The 19,213-nt window shown below is 43.5% G+C and overlaps 2 protein-coding genes across 3 annotated transcripts in view; both read left to right on the top strand.

The window, feature by feature from the left end:
• LOC122544186 (immunoglobulin superfamily member 22-like) overlaps positions 1-19,213 on the top strand; it is a 789,994-nt gene that overhangs the window by 308,640 nt on the left and 462,141 nt on the right. The gene's annotated exons all lie outside the window — the stretch shown is intronic.
• Positions 1-19,213, top strand: part of LOC122544184 (sialic acid-binding Ig-like lectin 13) — a 29,385-nt gene that overhangs the window by 7,786 nt on the left and 2,386 nt on the right. The window contains exons 3-8 of the mRNA XM_043683234.1: positions 7,778-8,131; positions 9,540-9,833; positions 10,328-10,609; positions 12,818-13,099; positions 17,673-17,769; positions 18,604-18,664. Coding sequence (XP_043539169.1) covers positions 7,778-8,131; positions 9,540-9,833; positions 10,328-10,609; positions 12,818-13,099; positions 17,673-17,769; positions 18,604-18,664 — 1,370 coding nt within the window. The remainder of the gene's footprint in view (positions 1-7,777; positions 8,132-9,539; positions 9,834-10,327; positions 10,610-12,817; positions 13,100-17,672; positions 17,770-18,603; positions 18,665-19,213) is intronic.

Here is a 19,213-nt window from a genome sequence, read left to right as displayed (position 1 = left end):
GTGCAATTCTGATCTCCTTCCTATCGGAAAGATGTTGTGAAACTTGAAAGTGTTCAGAAAAGATTTACAAGGATGTTGCCAGGGTTGGAGGATCTGAGCTGCAGGGAGTGACTGAACAGGCTGGGGCTGTTTTCCCTGGAGCATCAGAGGCTGAGGGGTGACCTTATCGAGGTTTACAAAATTAGGAGGGGCATGGATAGGATAAATATACAAAGTCTTTTCGGGGAGTCCAGACCTAGAGGGCATAGGTTTAGGGTGAAAGGGGAAAGATATAAAAGAGACCTAAGTGGAAACTTTTTCACACAGAGAGTGGAACGTGTATGGAATGAGCTGCCAGAAGATGTGGTGGAGGCTGGTACAAATGCAACATTAAAGAGGCATTTGGATGGGTATATGAATAGGAAGGGTTTGGAGGGATATGGGCCGGGCGCTGGCAGGTGGGACTAGATTGGGTTGGGATATCTGGTCGGCATGGACGGGTTGGATCGAAGGGTCTGTATCCATGCTGTACATCTCTATGACACTATGACTCTAAGATATTTGGTCAGGCAGCACATGAAAATCTCTTGTGGAAAATAAAAACTCATGTTACAGAGGGTACCAAATTAGCATGGACTGCAGCCAGATGGTGCACAGTGAAGGCTTCCAAGGATTAAAAGTGGTGTTGATATGGAGGAGTAGATGGGACATGAAGGCAGGAGAAGAACCTATGTCATAATTTCTTTCCCTGGCTCCAGTTAATCCTCTGAACTTTTCTTCGAGGCTGTGTTGCTGAAAATATTCAAGACTGAGTTAGATTAATTTGTGATCAAAAATGGAGTCAAGGATACAGTGAAAAGGTAGGAGAGGAAAGCTAAGGTCATGATTTTACATCAGAACTAGGAGCAGGAGTAGGCCCATCAGGCCCTCGAGCCTGCTCCACCATTTTATATGATGTCCTGAAGAAGGGTTGCACCCGAAATGTCAAGTTCTCCATCTCCTGATGCTTCCTGGCTTGCTGTGTTCTTCTAGCCTCCTGCCTGTCTACATTCGATATGATTATGGCTCATAATCACCTTGGCCTCAACTCTACTTTCTTGCCTGCTCCCCACTCCGCTAACTCTTCAACGCATTGCTCATTCTAAATCTCTCTATGTTCTCTTTAATTTTACTCTAGGTCCTGGAATCCATCTGTGGTAGTGAATTCCAAAGATTCATGACACTTTCAGAGAAATAACTTCTCCTCATCTCTGTTTTAAATCTGCTCCCCTTTATCCTATCACATGAGATGCAATGAGAACTAGCCAATTCAATACCAAATTGGTTTGACAGAAGGATGGTAGTTAAGGGTTGTTTTTTGGCCTGGAGGCCTATGACTTGCATTGTGCCACAGGGGTCAGTGCTGAATCCACTGTTGTTTGTCAGTTATATAATAATTTGTATGAGAATGTCGGAGGCATAATTGGCTTTGTGGATGACATCAAAATTGATGGTATAGTGGATGGTGAAGAAGGTTACCTCAGGTTCCAATGGGGACTTGATCAACTGGGCCTTGGGCCAATGAATGGCAGATGGAGCTTAATTTTGATAAATATGAGATGTTGCAATTTGGTGAGACAAACCAGGGCAGGATATACACAGTTAGTGATAGGACCGGGGGGAGTGTTGCAAAATAGAGAAATCTAGAGGTGCAGGTACATAGTTCCTTGAAAGTAGCATCTCAGGTAGACAGGGTAGTGAAGAAGGTGTTTGGCATGCTTGCGTTCATCAGTTAGAGCACTGAGCACAAGAGTTGGGATGTACAAGACATTGGCAAGGCCACATTTGGAGTACCGCAGAAAGGATGTTATCAAACTGCAAAGGGAGCAAGAAACATTTACAAGGATGTTAACAAGACTGGAGGTTTAGACTTGTAAGGAGAGGCTGGATAAGCTGGGACTGTTTTCCCTGGAACACAGGATGCTGAGGAGTGACGTTGCAGGTGTTTATAAAATCAGAGTGAGGTGAATTCAGAACTATAGGGCATAGGTTTAACATGAGACAGGAAAGATTTGAAAAGGACCCGATGGTCAACTTTTTCACAAAGAAAGTAGTGCAGACAGAATGAACTACCAAAGGAAGTGGTAGGTGCAGGTACAATTTCAACATTTAAAAGACATTTTGATAAGTGCATGGATCAGAAAGGTTCAGAGAGATATGGAACAAAAACATGCAAATTGGATTAGATCAGTTGAGGAAACCTAGTTGGTTTGGATGAGATGGGCAAAAAGGACAGTTTCTATACTGTACACCTCAGTGATTCCCATTCCCTTTATAATCTTAAAAACCCCAATTAGACCTCCGCATTTTATTTTGAAGGCAGTCGGAGTGAGAGGAGCAACAGCAAGGACTAGAGGCCCGACAGGAAGGTAAATGTTAAAAAGATATAAAAGCTGGCTTCAGGAGTTCAGCGTTCTTCACTTTTTTTGGTGGCGGTTGGAGTGGGAGGAGCGACAGCGAGGGCCAGAGGCCTGACAGGAAGGTAAATTTTAAACGATATAAAAGCTTACCTCACATAAAGGCAGAGCGTATACTGAGGAGGAGTGCACATGGGTCTGTTGGGTAAGTGAGGCTTATATTTGGGTGGTTGCTTTACCCAAAACACCACTTAGGTAGTGGCTCCAATCCGTCCTCCTCCTCTAACCAAAAAACAAGGTTCTGTGCTCCAATTGGTAAGGTGACTGGTCTCTGTTTTTTTAGGTTTGCAGTCGTCTCGTTGGGAATGTAGAATAGTGGGAATGGAGGTTAGAGATGTTGAATGTTCCTCCTGCAGAACGTGTGAAGTAAGGGTCACCAGTAGTGTCCCTGCTGACTTCATCTGTGGGAAGTGTACCCAACTCCAGCTCCTCGAAAACTGCGTTAGTGAACTGGAGCTGGAGCTGGATGACCTTGGGATCATTCGGGAGGCCGAGGGGCTTATTGAGAGGAGTTACAGGGAGGTAGTCACATCTCAGGTAAAAGAAGAAGGTGGATGGGTTATCGGGATCCACTTAGGCACCAGCAACATAGGTAGGAAGAGAGATCGGGATTTAAGGCAGAAATTCAGGGAGCTAGGGTCAAAGCTTAAAGCAAGAAACAGAGTTGTTATCTCTGGTTTGTTGCCCGTGCCACGTGCGAGCGAGATGAGGAAAGGGAGAGAGAGGAGTTGAACACATGGCTACAAGGATGGTGCACAAGGGAGGGTTTTGGATTCCTGGATAATTGGGGCTCTTTCTGAGATAAAAGCATCCTACAAACAGGATGCTTTTCACCTGAATCAGAGGGGTACAAATATCTTGGGATGGGGGGATTTGCTGTTGCTCTTCGGGTGGGTTTAAACTAGTCCAGCAGGGGGATGGGAACCAAATTTTTTGTTGTTGCAGTATATGGGAGGCTGAGAGTAGTGAAGTCAGAATTAAGATTTCAAGATTGCAAGAAGGCACCGGCAAGCAAGAATTTGGTTTGAAGTGTGTATACTTCATCACCAGGAGCATCCAGAAGAAGATGGGTGAACTTACAGCATGGGTTAGTATCTGGGATGTCAATATTGTGGCCATTTCAGAGACATGGGTAGAGCAGGGACAAGAATGGTTATTGCAGGTTCCGGGATTCAGATGTTTCAGTAAGAACAGAGAAAATGGTAAAAGAGGGGGAGGTGCGGCACTGTAATTGAAGGACAGTATTACAGTGGCAGAAAGGACGTTTGAGGACTCATCTACTGAGGTAGTGTGGGCTGAGATTAGAAACAGGAAAGGAGAGATTACCCTGTTGGGAGTTTTCTGTTGGCCTCCTCACACTAGAAAAAGACAATGTGATCGAGGAGGATACTGAGATACGGGCTGCTAGACTAGATGTGATTGACATTTGCAGGGAAGAGATGTTAGCAATTCTGGAAAGTGTAAAAATAGATGTTTCCTGGGCTGGATGGGATTTATCCGCAGACTGTCTGGGAAGCTGGGGGGAGATTGCCGAGAGTTTGGCTTTGATTTTTATGTCATCATTGTCTACAGGAATAGTGCCAGAAGACTGGAGGATAGGAAAGGTTATTCCCTTTTTCAAGAAGGGGAGTAGAGTCAACCTTCGAAAATATAGACCTGTGAGCCTTACTTCAGTTATGGGTAAAGTGCTGGAAAGGGTTATAAGGGATAGGATTTATAATAATCTAGAGTGGAATAAGTTGATTAGGGATCATCAACATGGTTTTGTGAAGGATAGGTCGTGCCTCACAAACCTTATTGAGTTCTTTGAGGAGGTAACCAAACAGATGGATGAGGGTAAAGCAGTTGATGTTGTGTATATGGATTTCAGTAAGGCATTTGATAAGGTTGCCCATAGTAGGCTATTGCACTAAAATATGGAGGCATGGGTTTTAGGGTGATTTAGCAGTTTGGATCAGAAATTGGCTAACTGAAAGAAGACAGAAGGTGGTGGTTGATGGGAAATATTCATCCTGAAGTTCAGTTACTAGTAGGGTACCACAAGGATCTGTTTTGGGTCCACTGTTGTTTGTCATTTTTACAAATGACCTGGTTGAGGGTATAGAAGGATGGGTTAGTAAATTTACAGATGACACGAGGTCGGTAGAGTTGTGGATCGTGACGAAGGATGTTACTGGTTACAGAGAGACATAGATAAGCTGCAGAGCTGCGCTGAGAGAAGACAAATGGAGTTTAATGTGGAAAAGTGTGAGATCATTCACTTTGGAAGGAGTAACAGGAATGCAGAGTACTGGACTAATGGTAAGACTCTTGGTAGTGTGGATGAGCAGAGAGATCTCGGTGTTCAGGTACATAAATCCTTGAAAGTTGCCACCCAAGTTAATGGAATCGTTAAGATAGCATACGGTGTGTTAGCTTTTATTGGTAGAAAAATTGAGTTTCGGATCCATGAGATCATGCTGCAGCTGTACAAAACTCTGGTGTGGCCATATTTGGAGTTTTGCGGGCAGTTCTAGTCACTGCATTATAGGAAGGATGTGGAAGCTTTAGAAAGGGTTCACAAGAGATTCACCAGGCAGTTGCCTGGTTTGGAGGCATATTTTCTTACAAGGAAAAGATGAGGGACTTGAGGCTGTTTCATTAGAGAGAAGAAGATTGAGAGGTGACTTAATTGAGACATGTAAGCTAATCAGAGGTTTGGATAGGTTGGACAGTGATAACCTTTCTCATTGGATGGTGATGGCCTGCAAGAGGGGACGTAGCTTTAAATTGAGGGGTGATCGATAAAGTACAGATGTCAGAGGTAGTTTCTTTAGTCAGAGAGTAGTAGGAGTGTGGAATGCACTGCCTGCAACAGTAGTAGACTTGCTCATTTTAAGGGCATTTAAATGGTCATTGGATAGGCATATGGATGAGAATGGAATAGTGTAGTTTAGATGGGCTTCAGATTGGTTCCACAAGTCAGTACAACATCAACAGCCAAAGGGCCTGCACTGAGCTGTAGTGTTCTATGTTCTATATTTTCTCATTTTTTAAACTCCAGTGTACAGACATGAACTGCTCAATCTCTCTTCATAAGGCAGACCCCTCATCTCTGAAATTGATTTATTGAACCTCCCTTGAATTGCTATTAATACAACTACGTCCCTCTCAAGTAAGGGGACCAAAACTCTGTGCAGTACTCCAGGTGTGGTTTCACTAATGCCTTTTACAGTTGCAGCAATAATTAAAGTCAGAGAGATATACAGCATGGAAACAGAGCCTTTGGTCCAATTTCTCCATTCCAACCAGATAACTTCGATTAACCTCGTCCCATTTGTCAGCATTTGGGCTCATATCTCTATAAAGCCTTCCTACTCACGTACACACCCAGATGCCTTTTCAATATTGTAATTGTAACAGCCTTCACCACTTCCTCTGGCAGCTCATTCCACATATGCACCACCCTCTGTGTCAAAAAGTAGCTCCCTTTTAATCTTCCCCGTCTCACTTTGAACTAAAGCCTAGTAGTTTTGGACTCCCCTATCCTGGTGAAGTGACCTCCTATCCATGCTCTCATGATTTTATTCACCTCTATAAGGTCACTCCTCAGCCTTCTCTACTTTGAAACTATTCCTTCAATAATAAATGCCAAAATTCCATTTGTCTTCCTTATCATCCGCTGTACCTTCATACCAGTTTCCACAATTCCTGCACAAGGCTACCCAAGTTCTTCTGCATCAAAGCACTCTGAAGTTTTTCTCCGTTTAGATAACAAGTTCGCTTTTTACACCTCTAACTGAATTAGTTAATTCTGCTAATCAATGTTAAACTCCATATGCGAAATTTTATCTTATTCACCTAACGTGTTCGGAACTGATCATAAATTTCTTATTTCTCATTGCAGTTTTCTTTCCCACCTATTCAACTGTGATTTGCAACTTTGGCAAGAGTACCTGCTATTCCCTCATTCAAGGAGAAAGTGAGGTCTGCAGATGCTGGAGATCAGAGCTGGAAATGTGTTGCTGGAAAAGCGCAGCACGTCAGACAGCATCCAGAGAACAGGAGAATCGACGTTTCGGGCATAAGCCCTTCTTCAGGAATGAGGAAAGTTTGTCCAGCAGGCTAAGATAAAAGGTGGGGAGGAGGGACTTGGGGGAGGGGCGTCGGAAATGTGATAGGTGGAAAGAGGTCAAGGTGAGGGTCTATCACCCTAACCTTGACCTCTTTCCACCTATCACATTTCCGACGCCCCTCCCCCAAGTCCCTCCTCCCTACCTTTTATCTTACCCTGCTGGACAAACTTGCCTGCAGGCACTCTGCTTCTATGCCTGAAGAAGGGCTTATGCCCGAAACGTCGATTCTCCTGTTCCCTGGATACTGCCTGACCTGCTGCGCTTTTCCAGCAACACATTTCCAGCTCATTCCCTCATTCAAGTCATGGGTGTACATGGTAAATGGTGCCTGCGAACTTATCCCTGTGGCACACCACGTGTTGCATCTTGCCAACAACAAACAGACCCATTTATCCAAACTCTTTGTTCCTGTTGGTGGACAATCGATCCAAATGAATAAATTATCCCTAGCCCCATGTGTGCGCAAGTCTTCAGGAGGATCAAAAGATGAATAGTCTTGCCCCACTTTTGTTTCTTGTTACTTCCGCTCTGACATGTCATTAAGAACAAAGCGTTATTCTCCAATTCATCGCTGTGGTAGTGAGGTCACCACCATCGTTTTGAAGGTACTGAAGGATGAGCAATAAATGCTGGCCCAGCCAGTGACCCACCCATCCTGTAAACGAATTAAAAAAAGAATTTTCACCAATTAAGTTGAATCAATCAGCTAATTGGCTGGGTTCAAGTCGAAATGATGCGAGAGTGATGTAAGTTCTGAGAGTTCCTCATCCATTGTCCTACTTTAAAAATCAGCACTGAAGTGTCCTCTTGTGGTGGAGTGGTAGCATCCCTAACCCTGGACTAGGAGGCCTGGGTTCAAGTCTCACCTACTCCAGAGGCATGTAATAATTTGACTAAACAGGCTGATTAGAAAATAGATAAGAGGATTTTTTTTCGTAAATCAGAACTGAATGCATCTCGAATTGTGCACCGTATAGACATTGTGTTGAGTGGAAGACTTGCTTCACTAAACAGAGCCCAGAGGTCCATGAGCCAATGTAGAATGAATTTGTCCATGACTGTGCCCCACGATTCCCTTCCATCTGCTGTGTAACCTTATGGAGTTCCTTGTATGTGCTGTAGATGGTCCACACTGCAGCCAATGTGTACCAGTGTTGGAGGGAGTGGAGATCGGTCTAGTGAATCTACAGGTCATTCAATGGTAAATATTGATATTTCTCTCCCCAGCTGGACTGGCCCAAAACTGGAAAATCAACATTCCACCTCAGGTGACAGCGCAGGAAGGTTCCTGTGCTCGGATTCCATGTCATTACAGTTATCCTTCACATCTAGCAAGCCAAACACGAATTGGAATCTGGTACCAAGGGAAAGATTCCGTAGCTTTTCATTCCGAGCATCATGAGAAAATGTTGCAACGGTTCCGCACTCGGACCTGGCTGTCTGGACACCTGAAAGATGGAGACTGTTCCCTGATTATAAACAATATCATACGGGAAGATGCAGGATCTTATCACTTGAGAATAGAATTTGACAATGTGAATAGTTACAGCTACTTTCCTGCAACCAACCTTCACATTTCTGGTAAGTGCTGAGTTACATTTACTCAATAACGTACACCCAGCTCTCAGTAGGAAATTATACAGACACAGTTTATTACTGTCATGGCAATCACTTGGGAATGAGCATGATTGGACACTGATGAAAATCTGGGTTAGGTATGTGTTGAACAATGTAGGAATGCCTTTGCAATTCATCAGAAATCAGCAGGTGAATGTTAATGATGAATCTCCCTACCGCTGCAGCTGATATTTGTCTCATAGCCGTTGATATCACACAGGTATGGGTGGCACAGTGGCACAGTGGTTAGCACTGCTGCCTCACAGGACCAGGGACCTGGGTTTGATTGCAACCTTGGGCGACTGTCTGTGGAGTTTGCACATTATCCCTGTGTCTGCGTGGGTTTCCTCCGGGTGCTCCAGTTTCCTCCCACAGTCCAAAAATGTGCAGGTTAGGTGAATTGGCCATGCTAAATTGCCCATCATGTTAGTGAAGGGGTAAATGTAGGGGAATGGGTCTGGGTGGGTTGCTTGTCGGTGTGGACTTGTTGGGTCAAAGGGCCTGTTTCCATGCTGTAAGTAATCTAATAAAAAAAAGGTATCTTCCACCTGGCTCGCCATTGACAACAGGTTTTTGGATTGTGCTTTGTCTAGTTTCTTCTCTCTGACCTTACCATCATGGGTGACACTGACAGGAGTTCAGAACTCTGACAGTGTCACTCTTGGATCAATGGAACACTCGAGCCTCTCCTCCACAGCATTCCACAGAAAGCACAGCTTATTGAAACACTGTATGTATTATCAATTAACTGGTGGTAGCTTTCAATTCAGGACAGCACCTTGGCTCAGCAGTTAGCACTGCTTCCTCACAACACCAGGGACTCGGGTTCAATACTAGCCTCGGTTGACTGTCTGTGGAGTTTGCACATTCTCTCTAACTGTGTATGTTTCCTATGGGTGCTCCAGTTTCCTCCCACAGTCCTAAGATATGTAGGTTAGGTGGATTGGCCATGCGAAATTGCCCATAGTGTCCAGAGGTGTGCAGGCTGGATTAGCCATGGGAAATGCAGGGTTACGGGGATTGGTATGTGGATCTGGGTGGGATGCTTTTTGGAGATTTGGTGTGGTCTCGATGGACAGGATGCCTTGCTTCCACACTGTCAGGATTCTAAGAATTCTGTCCAGAAGGAACCTCTAATACAGACTTCGATATCAATGATTAAATATATTGAATGATTAAATGTATCAGTTCTATCTGGTTACTGACTGCCTCTATCTCTAATCCTGTTTAAAAGGAATTCCTTCATTATTTTAACCTCTGATCTCATATCATGAGTGCTTGTAAAAGTGCTTTCTTTCATGGGAATTTGATTCTTTTTGAACTGATGATTCCCATTTTATTTATTTAAAATGATGCATTCTCTCTATCTTAGATTTCACCGAGAAACCCATAATAATCCCTGTGGAAATTATCGCGGAAAAGCGTGTGAACCTAAGGTGCACCTTCAACACAACGTGCAATGGAACAGCTCCTGTCTTAGCCTGGGACACTCCCACTGCCGTACCTGGATCAGTCTCAAACACTGTAACTCAGAATGGTGTCACTCTGACCTATACTTCTGTTCTGAGCCTGATCCCATCACCCAGACACCAGGGACAAACTCTCACCTGCAGAGTGAGATATCCAACTGTTTCATCAGAGCAGACCTTCGTACTGACAGTTCAATGTAAGTGTCCTCTGAAAGAGCAAAGCTCGCACAGTACTAACTCTCTGGCAATACAGCAAGCCCTCAGAGCTAATCCTCTAATGCTGCAGTACTATCTCACTACTGACACTTTGACAGTACTCCCTTAGTACTAATCCTCCAACAGTGCAGTACTCCCTCATTACTGACACTCCAACAAAGCAGCACTCCCTCAGTACTGACCCTCTGACAGTGCGGCACTCCCTCAGTACTGACCCTCTGACAGTGCAGCACTCCCTCAACACTGACCATCTTGAAAGTGTGACACTCCCTTATTACTGAACCTCAGACAGCATGGTATTCCCTCAGGACTGAACATCTGACAAAGTGGCACGCCCTCAGTGCTGAATTGAAGCTTGTGTCTAGATGATCTGTTTTCTGATAAAGGAAGCTGCATTGATATCACTCCTTTCACATTGTCACTGCTTTTCACTGCTTCACAGTAATTGTAATTGAATTTGTTTTAATTGTTTTAGATCCACCACGGAATCTCTCAGTTGCATCCCTTAATGTGATGAAAGATTCATTAATCAATATAATTGAGGGGAATTCTGCAGTGATAATCTGCTCTGTCAAGAGCTTGCCAGCTTCTAACCTGACGTGGAGACATCTTAATGTCACAGTGAACAGAACAAGTTCCAGCAATGAGCTGTGGTTGGAGATTCCTCACATTACGTACAGGGAGACTGGAGACTATCAGTGCGTGGCAGAGAATGAACATGGATCAGTGGAGGGCTCCATAACCATCACAGTGGATCGTGAGTGTACACACTTTCTAAATTCCTGTCAGAAATATACATGAAGACACAGAGACACACACCCACTTGTGAATTATCTGCCCCCTCTCATTTGTACAGTACAGTGTCAGTGTTCACTCTGAATCTGTGTTGAAGGAATGCAAATGTTATAGATTAGAAGGACCTGTAATAATTGAGCAGCCTTCTCTATGGAAAATTGTAGATTTATCTCTCAAAACTCCATTGATCAAAGACATTTTACTGGCTGCCACATTGTTTGGCAACTACCTTAGACAGTGAAAGGCACTTCCTTTCTTCCACAATGTTGAGTGTTTTCACTGATGGGACAGTGTAAATACAGCATGGCAGCTTAAATAGACAGAAGAGTGTGGAGTCTTGATGTGCACTAGGGGAACTGTATTCCTCACTTCATCCAGCCTTGGCTCAAACATAACCAAATCATCGGAATTTCAGAGATTGAGATGGTTGCCTTTAATGTCAGGCCCACACTTGACTAAATATGGCTCAAGGATCCTGAGCAAAACTGGAATTAATAGGAATCAGCAGAAAACTTGCTATTGGTTGGATTCATACCTGGCACAGAGGAAGATGGTTATGGTTGTTGGAGGTCAGTTATCTTAGCTCCAGGACATCTCTGCTGGAGTTCCTCAAGGAAATGTCCTCAGCCCAACCATCTTCAGCTGGTTCATCAATGGCCATCCCTCCATCATAAGGTCTGTTGCACAGATACTTAAGCAATCCATATGTGAATGTAACAGGGTTTGGACAAAATCTAGGTTTAGTCTGACATTTGTCTAGTGCTATTCATGCCATACAATTACCATCTGCAGAAAGGGAGAATCTACCAGTATCCCTTGACATTACCTGGTGCCAACATCGCTGAATCGCCTACGATCAACATCCTTGGGGCTTACCATTGATTGGAAAGATAACTGAACAAACCGTATAAATATAGTGGCTCCAAGAGCAGGTCATAGGTTAAGAATCCTGGTGTGAGTAACTCACCTCCTGTTTTCCCAAATTCTGTCCACCATTCACAAGGCACAAGTCAGGAGTGTGATGGAATACTCCTCACTTGCCTGGATGGATGCAACTTCAATAACACTCAAAAATCTGCCCAGGACAAAGCAGCTGCCTGACTGGCACCACATCCACAAACCCATGTTTAGAATACAGCATACAAATCTGGTGGCCCTTCTATTGGAAGGATGTTGTTAAACTTGAGAAGGTACAGAGAAGACTTATAGGGATGTTGCCAGGATTGGGGGCTTGAAAGATAGGGAGAGGCTGAATGGACTGGGTTTTTTCTCCCTGGAGCATTGGAGGCTGAGAAGTGACCTTACGGAGGCTGATAAAATCATGAGGGGCACAGATAGCCAAGGTCTTTTCCCCAAGATTTGGGAGTCCAAAACTGAAATGGCATAGTCTTAAGGTGAGAGACGAAATATTTGAGAAGGACCTAAAGGGTAACTTTTTCATGGAAAAGAAGATGCATGTACAAAACAAGTTGTCAGAGGAAATGGTGGAGGCAGGTACAATGACAGCATTTAAAAGACATGTGGATGGGTGTATATATCGGAGGGCTTTCGAGGAATATGGGCCACAAGCTGGCAAATGGGACGCGTTTAGTTTGGGATGTCTGGCTGGCACAGAAGAATTGTAGCGAAGAGTCTGTTTCCATAATATATGACTCTATGGCGCATTCACTCCCTCCACCATGAATATTCAGTAGCAGCGATGTGTACTATTGACAAGAGGCACTGCAGAAATCTGGGAAGGTTCATAGACAGCACCTTCAAAACCTATGACCACACAGAACAGGGGCTACATGTACATGAGAATCTCCTGCAAATTCCACTCCAAACCACTCATCATCTTGAGTTGGAAATATATTGCTTTTCCCTCAGTGTCACTGGGACACACACACATGTACACACAATCCCTCCCCTCTCAAACCATCCCCCGCCTTCAACTGTGACATTCTGAGGATGTGTACCTTACTTACTTTCTTCATCTTTTGTCCACTGGGGTGAGAGTGAAATGCAGCGTGATGATTTAGACAGGTAGTGTCCACCAGAAATGTCACACAGAAACTTAGATTGCAGAAATGTTACTGCTAATGCATAATGACATTAGACAGAGAGAGAGATGAGCAGGGAGTCTTGCTGTGCGCTGGTAGCTCACAACAAATTCTTTCTTTGTTTGTAGACACACCACGGAATCTTGTGATCACTTCTATTCATGTTATTAAAGATTCATCGATCAGTGTAATTGAAGGGCATTCTGCAGTGATAATCTGCTCTGTCAAGAGCTCCCCTGCTTCCAACCTGATATGGAGACATCTTAATGTCACAGTGAACAGAACACGTTCCAGCAATGAGCTGTGGTTGGAGATTCCTCACATTACGTACAGGGAGACTGGAGACTATCAGTGTGTGGCAGAGAATGAACATGGAACAGTGGAGGACTCCATAACCATCTCTGTAAAAAGTGAGTGTACTCAGACTTTATCAGCTTTTATTGGTCTACGTGATGTGTGCATTCCTGGTAGCACTGACATTTCTTGACCATCCCTAATTGCTCCTTGAGAACCTAGCCCTTAGCTACCTTCTAGACATGACTGTGGTTCAGAGGGTTGGGGTTATCATACTGTAATGTTTGGAAACAAGATCCAAGATTTTGACTCAGCAACACTGAAGGAATTGTGATATAGTTCCAAGAAAGGATAATGTGGAAACATGGAGAATAAGATGAGTAATAAGCAATTCAGCCCATCAAATCTGCTTTGCTGTTCAACATATTTTTGGTTGACCCTCTATCTCATACTCCCATTCCCATCATACACGATGACACCTTTAGCCTTTGGAAATCTACTTTTTTCTGAAACATATTCAGTGGCTTGGATTCATAGCTTTCTGTGGCAGACAATTGCTGTAGGTTCACCTCTGATCAAAGAAGTCTCTTCATGTTTCAGTCCAAAATAGCCACAATTTGAATCCGTGACCCCTTGTTCTGGATTCCTGATAAAAGGAAATATCATCCCTGCATCCAGTCTATCTAGACCTGCCAGATTTGTATATATGTCATCGAGATTCCCTCTCATTCTTCGAAAAACTCAAACAACAAACCTGCCATCCCAGAAATCCAGTCTTGTGAACCTTCTCTATAGGTATATCTTTTCTGAGGTAGGGGGACCAAAACTGTGCACAATATTCCAGGTCTGGCCTCACAAAAGCCCTGTGCAGCTGCAGTAAGACTTCTTTGCTCTGTTTTCAAATCTTCTTGCACTGTATGCCACCGGACCACTTCCTTTCTCCATTGCTTGCTGCACCTGCATGCTTGCTTTCAATGCCCAGTGCACAAGGACACCCATGTCTCTTTTTACATTAACCTTTCCATCTGTTTAAGTAATACTCTGCCATTCTGTTTTTCTGATTGGAGTTGACAACTTCGCCCGTATTCACATTCTACTGCATCTGTCATACATTCGTTCACACACTCAATTTGTCTAAATCATCTTGAAAGCTCTTTGCATCCTCCTCACCACCTCATAACCCCAACTAGTTACTGTTGATGGATTGTGTTGTGGAAATATTGCATTTAATTCCCTCATCCAAATCATTGCTGATATGTAGTGAATAGCTAGGACCTAGGCACTGCTCCCTATGATATCCTGTATGTCACTGCCTTTCTTCTGAAAATGACTGATTTATTCCGAATCTCTATTTCCTGTCTGCTAACCAGTTCTCAATCCATATTACCACCAGTCCAACATACTTTGATTTTTATACCCTAGCCTCTTATTTGGAACTTTATCAAAAGTTTTCTAAAAATCCAAATTCAAATTCACTGATTCTCCCTCATTATTCTCCTAGTTAGCTCCTTAAAAACTACAACAGGTTTCTTATTCATATATATATGTTGAGTTTGTGTAACCCTGTTGCTATTTTCTAAATTTCCTGTTGTCAGTTTGTCACAGAGTCGTTCAGAAATCCATCACAGAAACAGACCCTTCAGTCCAACTCAACCGTGCTGACTAGACATTCTAAATAAATCTAGTTGCATTTGACAGCATTTGACCGTATCCTCTAAACCCTTTCTAGTCATATAACCAGTCAGATGCCTTTTAAATGTTGTAATTGTACAAACCTCTATCACTTCCTTCAGCAGCTCACTCCATACACGCACCACCCTCTGCGTGAAAAGGTTGCCCCTTCAATTCCTTTTAAATCCTCCCCCTCACCTTAAATCTAAGCCCTTTAGTTTTGGACTTTCCCAACCTTGGGGAAAAGACCTTGTCAATTTACCCTATCCATGCCCTTCATGATTTTATAAACCTCTACAAGGTCAACCCTCAGCCTCTGATGCTCCAGGGAAAATAGCCCGAGTCTATTCAGCCTCTCCCTGTAGTTCAAACCCTTCAACCCTGGCAACATTCTTGCTAATCTTTGATGAACCCTTTCAAGTTTCACAACATCCTTGCGACAGGAGGGAGAGCAGAATTGCAAGCAGTATTGTAAAAGTGGCCTAACCAATGTCCTGTATAGCCACAACATGATCTCCTAACTCCTATATTCAATGCACTGACCAATAAAACAAGCATGCCAAATGCCTTCTTTACTTTCTTATCTACTTGCAACTCCACTTTCAAGGAACTATGAACCTGCACTTCAAGGTCTCTTTGTTCAGCAACACTCCCCAGGACATTATCCTTAAGTATATAAATCTTGGAGGAGAAAGTGAGGTCTGCAGATGCTGGAGATCAGAGCTGAAAATGTGTTGCTGGAAAAGCGCAGCAGGTCAGGCAGCATCCAGGGAACAGGAGAATCGACGTTTCGGGCATAAGCCCTTCTTCAGGAATGAGGAAAGTTTGTCCAGCAGGCACCCACCCCAGAATGACCTATCACCCTCACCTTGACCTCTTTCCACCTATCACATTTCCGACGCCCCTCCCCCAAGTCCCTCCTCCCTACCTTTTATCTTAGCCTGCTGGACAAACTTTTCTCATTCCTGAAGAAGGGCTTATGCCCAAAACGTTGATTCTCCTGTTCCCTGGATGCTGCCTGACCTGCTGCACTTTTCCAGCAACACATTTTCAGCTATATAAATCTTGCCCTGATTTGCCTTTCCAAAATGTGGCACCTCACACTTATCTAAATTAAACTCCATCTGCCATGCCATGGCCTGTTGGCCTATCTGATCAAGATCAAGATCCAGTTGTAACCTTCTTCGTTGTCCAGTGCACCTCCAATTTTGGTGTCAATGCAAACGATAGCTCCACAAGCACATCCAAATTATTTATGTAAATGACTAAAAACAGTGGAGCCAGCACTGATCTTTGTGGCACACCACTGGTCACAGTCTGAAAAGCAACCCTCCATCACCACCCTTTGCCGTCTACCTTTGAGCCAGTTCTGTATGTATATAAATGTCTCCAGCATTTCCCCTATTACTGATGTTAGGCTAACCAGTCTGTGACTCCCTACTTTGTTCAGCAGCACGGTTACATTTGACAATTTCCAATCTCCTATTTCTCCTCCACCATTTCTATGACCACATCTTTAGTGTCTTGGCTGTAGATTATCAGGCCCTAGGCATTGATCAGCTTTCAGTCCCATTAATCTCGCTGGAGTTTTTTTTAACTAATGCCAACCTTCAATTCCTACTTCCGAAAACACCTTGTGTGACTTAAAAAGAACTTGTGTTTCCATGCAGCATTCTTCCAAGTGACCATGGTTATAGGTTTGACCAGTGCTGGCGAAGGAACATTGATGAGATGCATATTGAATTTTGTAATGTGCACTGCCCTCACCTGTGCATATGTGGTTGAGAAAATGAACGTCAGTTAGGGTGAATGTGGTGCCAGCCAAACAGCTGCTTTGTCCTGGATGGTGTTGAGCTTCTTGTTGTTTGAGCTGCACCCAGCCAGGGCAAGTGGAGAGGATTCCATCGCACTCCTGCCTCATGAATAAAGGGCACATTTTGAGGAGTCAGCAGGTGAGGTCCTCACCGCAGCATTCCTAGCCTTTGATCTGCTCTTGTCACCACACAATTGACAATTGCCAGACTGTTCTCAGGGCTCACAGCTGTTAATGTACCCAGTGTCTTTAGCCATTTCTTCACATTGTGTGGAGTAAATCAAATTTGCTGAAGACTGGAATCTGTGATGCTTGGAACCTCTGGAAGTGGCCAAGATGGATCATCCACATGCCTTGTCTTTTGCACAGAATAACTGGGCTCTCCCATCGCTGAGGATGGGATATTTCTGCAGTCCTGTCCTCCAATTATTGTTTGATTTTCCTCCAACTTTCATGGCTGGATGTGGCAGCACTGCAGAGCTTCATTCTGTTCCATTGGTTGTGGGATTGCTTAACTCGGACTATTGCTTCTGTTATTCTGCATACAGACCTTCGTATCATCTCATCAGTTTGCCAACTCCATGAAAACAATTCTTTCTGATATAAATGTAGTTTATAAATATTATATTCATAAACATTCCTTGTATAGATCTTACACATATGGACAAATATCGCTTCACCAGGTTAGCATGAGGAGACCCACTTCTGAACGCAATATCCAAAAATAGTATTGGAGCCATTCATAGAATCATACAGAGCCATTACACTGGAGGGGGTGCAAAGGCAATTCACCAGGATGTCGCCTGGGATGAAGCATTTCAGTGATGAAGAGAGGCTGTCTAAGCTTGGTTTGTTTTCTTTAGAACGAGGAAGGTTGAGGGGGAAACCTGATCGAGGTTATATTTAAGAGGGGTATGGATAGGATGTATAGAAGGCAGCTGTTCCTCTTAGTTGAAGGGTCAATATCAAGGGGCTATCGTTTTGAAGTTGAAAGGCAAAACATACTTGGATGAACTCATGCATTCAAGGGAATAGGCCTCGTGCAGTAAAGTGGAGCAAATGCGGGTAGTGGTATAAACATGATCGACCAAAGGTCCTCTACTGTATGATTCCATGAGTCTCTGAGTACAAAAAAGGCTCTTCAGCCGATCAAGTCTGTACCACTAAAACTATGCAAAATCTAAATTCATTGGCTGTTTCTCCAGGTCGAAATTTTAGTGCTTGGAAAGCAGGATTGCTTGGAGCTGGAATCATTTTGATTGTTGGACTGAGTGCGTTCTTCATCTTCAAGTGTGTGAGAAAGTAAGTGCAAAAGGTTCATTTGCTGCCTTTGAACTCACAGCAGCTCCTCAGCACCTTTCACATTTCAAAAATACTGATGAGATACTGAAGTGCTTTGATTTCCAGTCAATGTTTAGTAATCTGGCTTTAAAATGTGTTTTGATCTCCTCAGGTTGTGAAAGGAGCCATCTAACTGTAGACCGGGAATACTGGAGAAACTCAGCAAGTCTGGCTGCAGCTGTGGAGAGGGAAACAGAGTTAACCTTTACAGTCCAATACAACTCTTCTTTGACAGTCACTCATAGATTGTCCCAACTACTGACCTGAACGAGATGAAGAGCCATATTGAACTCCCAAAATTAACTCTGTTTCTCTATCCACAGACTCTCCCAGACCTGCTGAGATTTTCCAGTATTTGCTGTTTTCATTTCAGATCTCCAGCATCAGCAGCGTTTTGCATTTATATAAATGCAAGCCTCTCTGTCATCAGTGGATGCATCCCTTTCCATTTTCACCTTCTCATTTCCCTCTCCTTTATCTACTGATGCTCTCCATCTCATTCTCGTTTTCATTGTCTTGCACATTTTGTTCAGTTTCTCACTGTTTCAAAGAGCGTGGAGTAACATCTGGTCCTGCAGACGTTCCCTCTTTGTCCTCTGGAGGGAGCAGTGAAGTAAATCTCAATGTCAATAATTGCCCACCTAACACTGCAATATGGTTAGGAAACAGGACACAAAGAGTTAATGATTTACTAGCAATGAAAGATGAAGGTCCTGCATTTCAGAAAACGTACCTTCATACTCTTCCCTACTCCCCGATCTGACCCATAGTGACTATTTCTAATTAAATACACAGAGTGAAAAGCACAGAAAGAAACCAAACAGACACCGCAAGGGAGCAGTCTGACAAGTCCAGGGTAAGTAAAGTACTTGTCGGAATTCAATTCCTCAACCAACATTTTCCTGTATTGATGTTGATGACTTTATAAAGCAGACTCCAATGATTGATACCTTTGAAATAATTTTGCTTAGTGTTAAGATCTGTGTAGAAGGCTCAACTCTGCAGTATAGAACATCTTTTAATCAAATTCTGAGGGTAGGCTGCACAAGCTAAGCAAAGCTTGAGGTTCCTCGAGACTAGAACATTAAAGGCTGAACAAAATGATTAAGATAATAAAAGGATTGTTTTGTAGTACAGAAGTTCATTGTTGCTAAAAGGAGACAAGGCAAAACTACCCAGCATGATAACAGCTCGCCGATCATCTGTTCATTGTGAACATTCATCAAAGGACCACTGCCTTGTGCGGTGCCCAGTCTAATTCAGAATACTCTGGGTGGGGAAGCTGGCCCAAAGAACAGTATGAACAATATGAGAAGCTCGTCTTCTCACACTGCTACTCTGCTGAAAACCCATGAGTGGTTTGCTCCACTCACAAGATCAGGAGTCAAACTGAAAAGATGTTTTG

This window comes from Chiloscyllium plagiosum, chromosome 47 (genome assembly GCF_004010195.1).
Source record: "Chiloscyllium plagiosum isolate BGI_BamShark_2017 chromosome 47, ASM401019v2, whole genome shotgun sequence".
Classification (NCBI taxonomy): domain Eukaryota; kingdom Metazoa; phylum Chordata; class Chondrichthyes; order Orectolobiformes; family Hemiscylliidae; genus Chiloscyllium; species Chiloscyllium plagiosum.
Note: the sequence above shows the minus strand (reverse complement) of the source record. Positions and strands in the feature narration are given on the sequence as shown.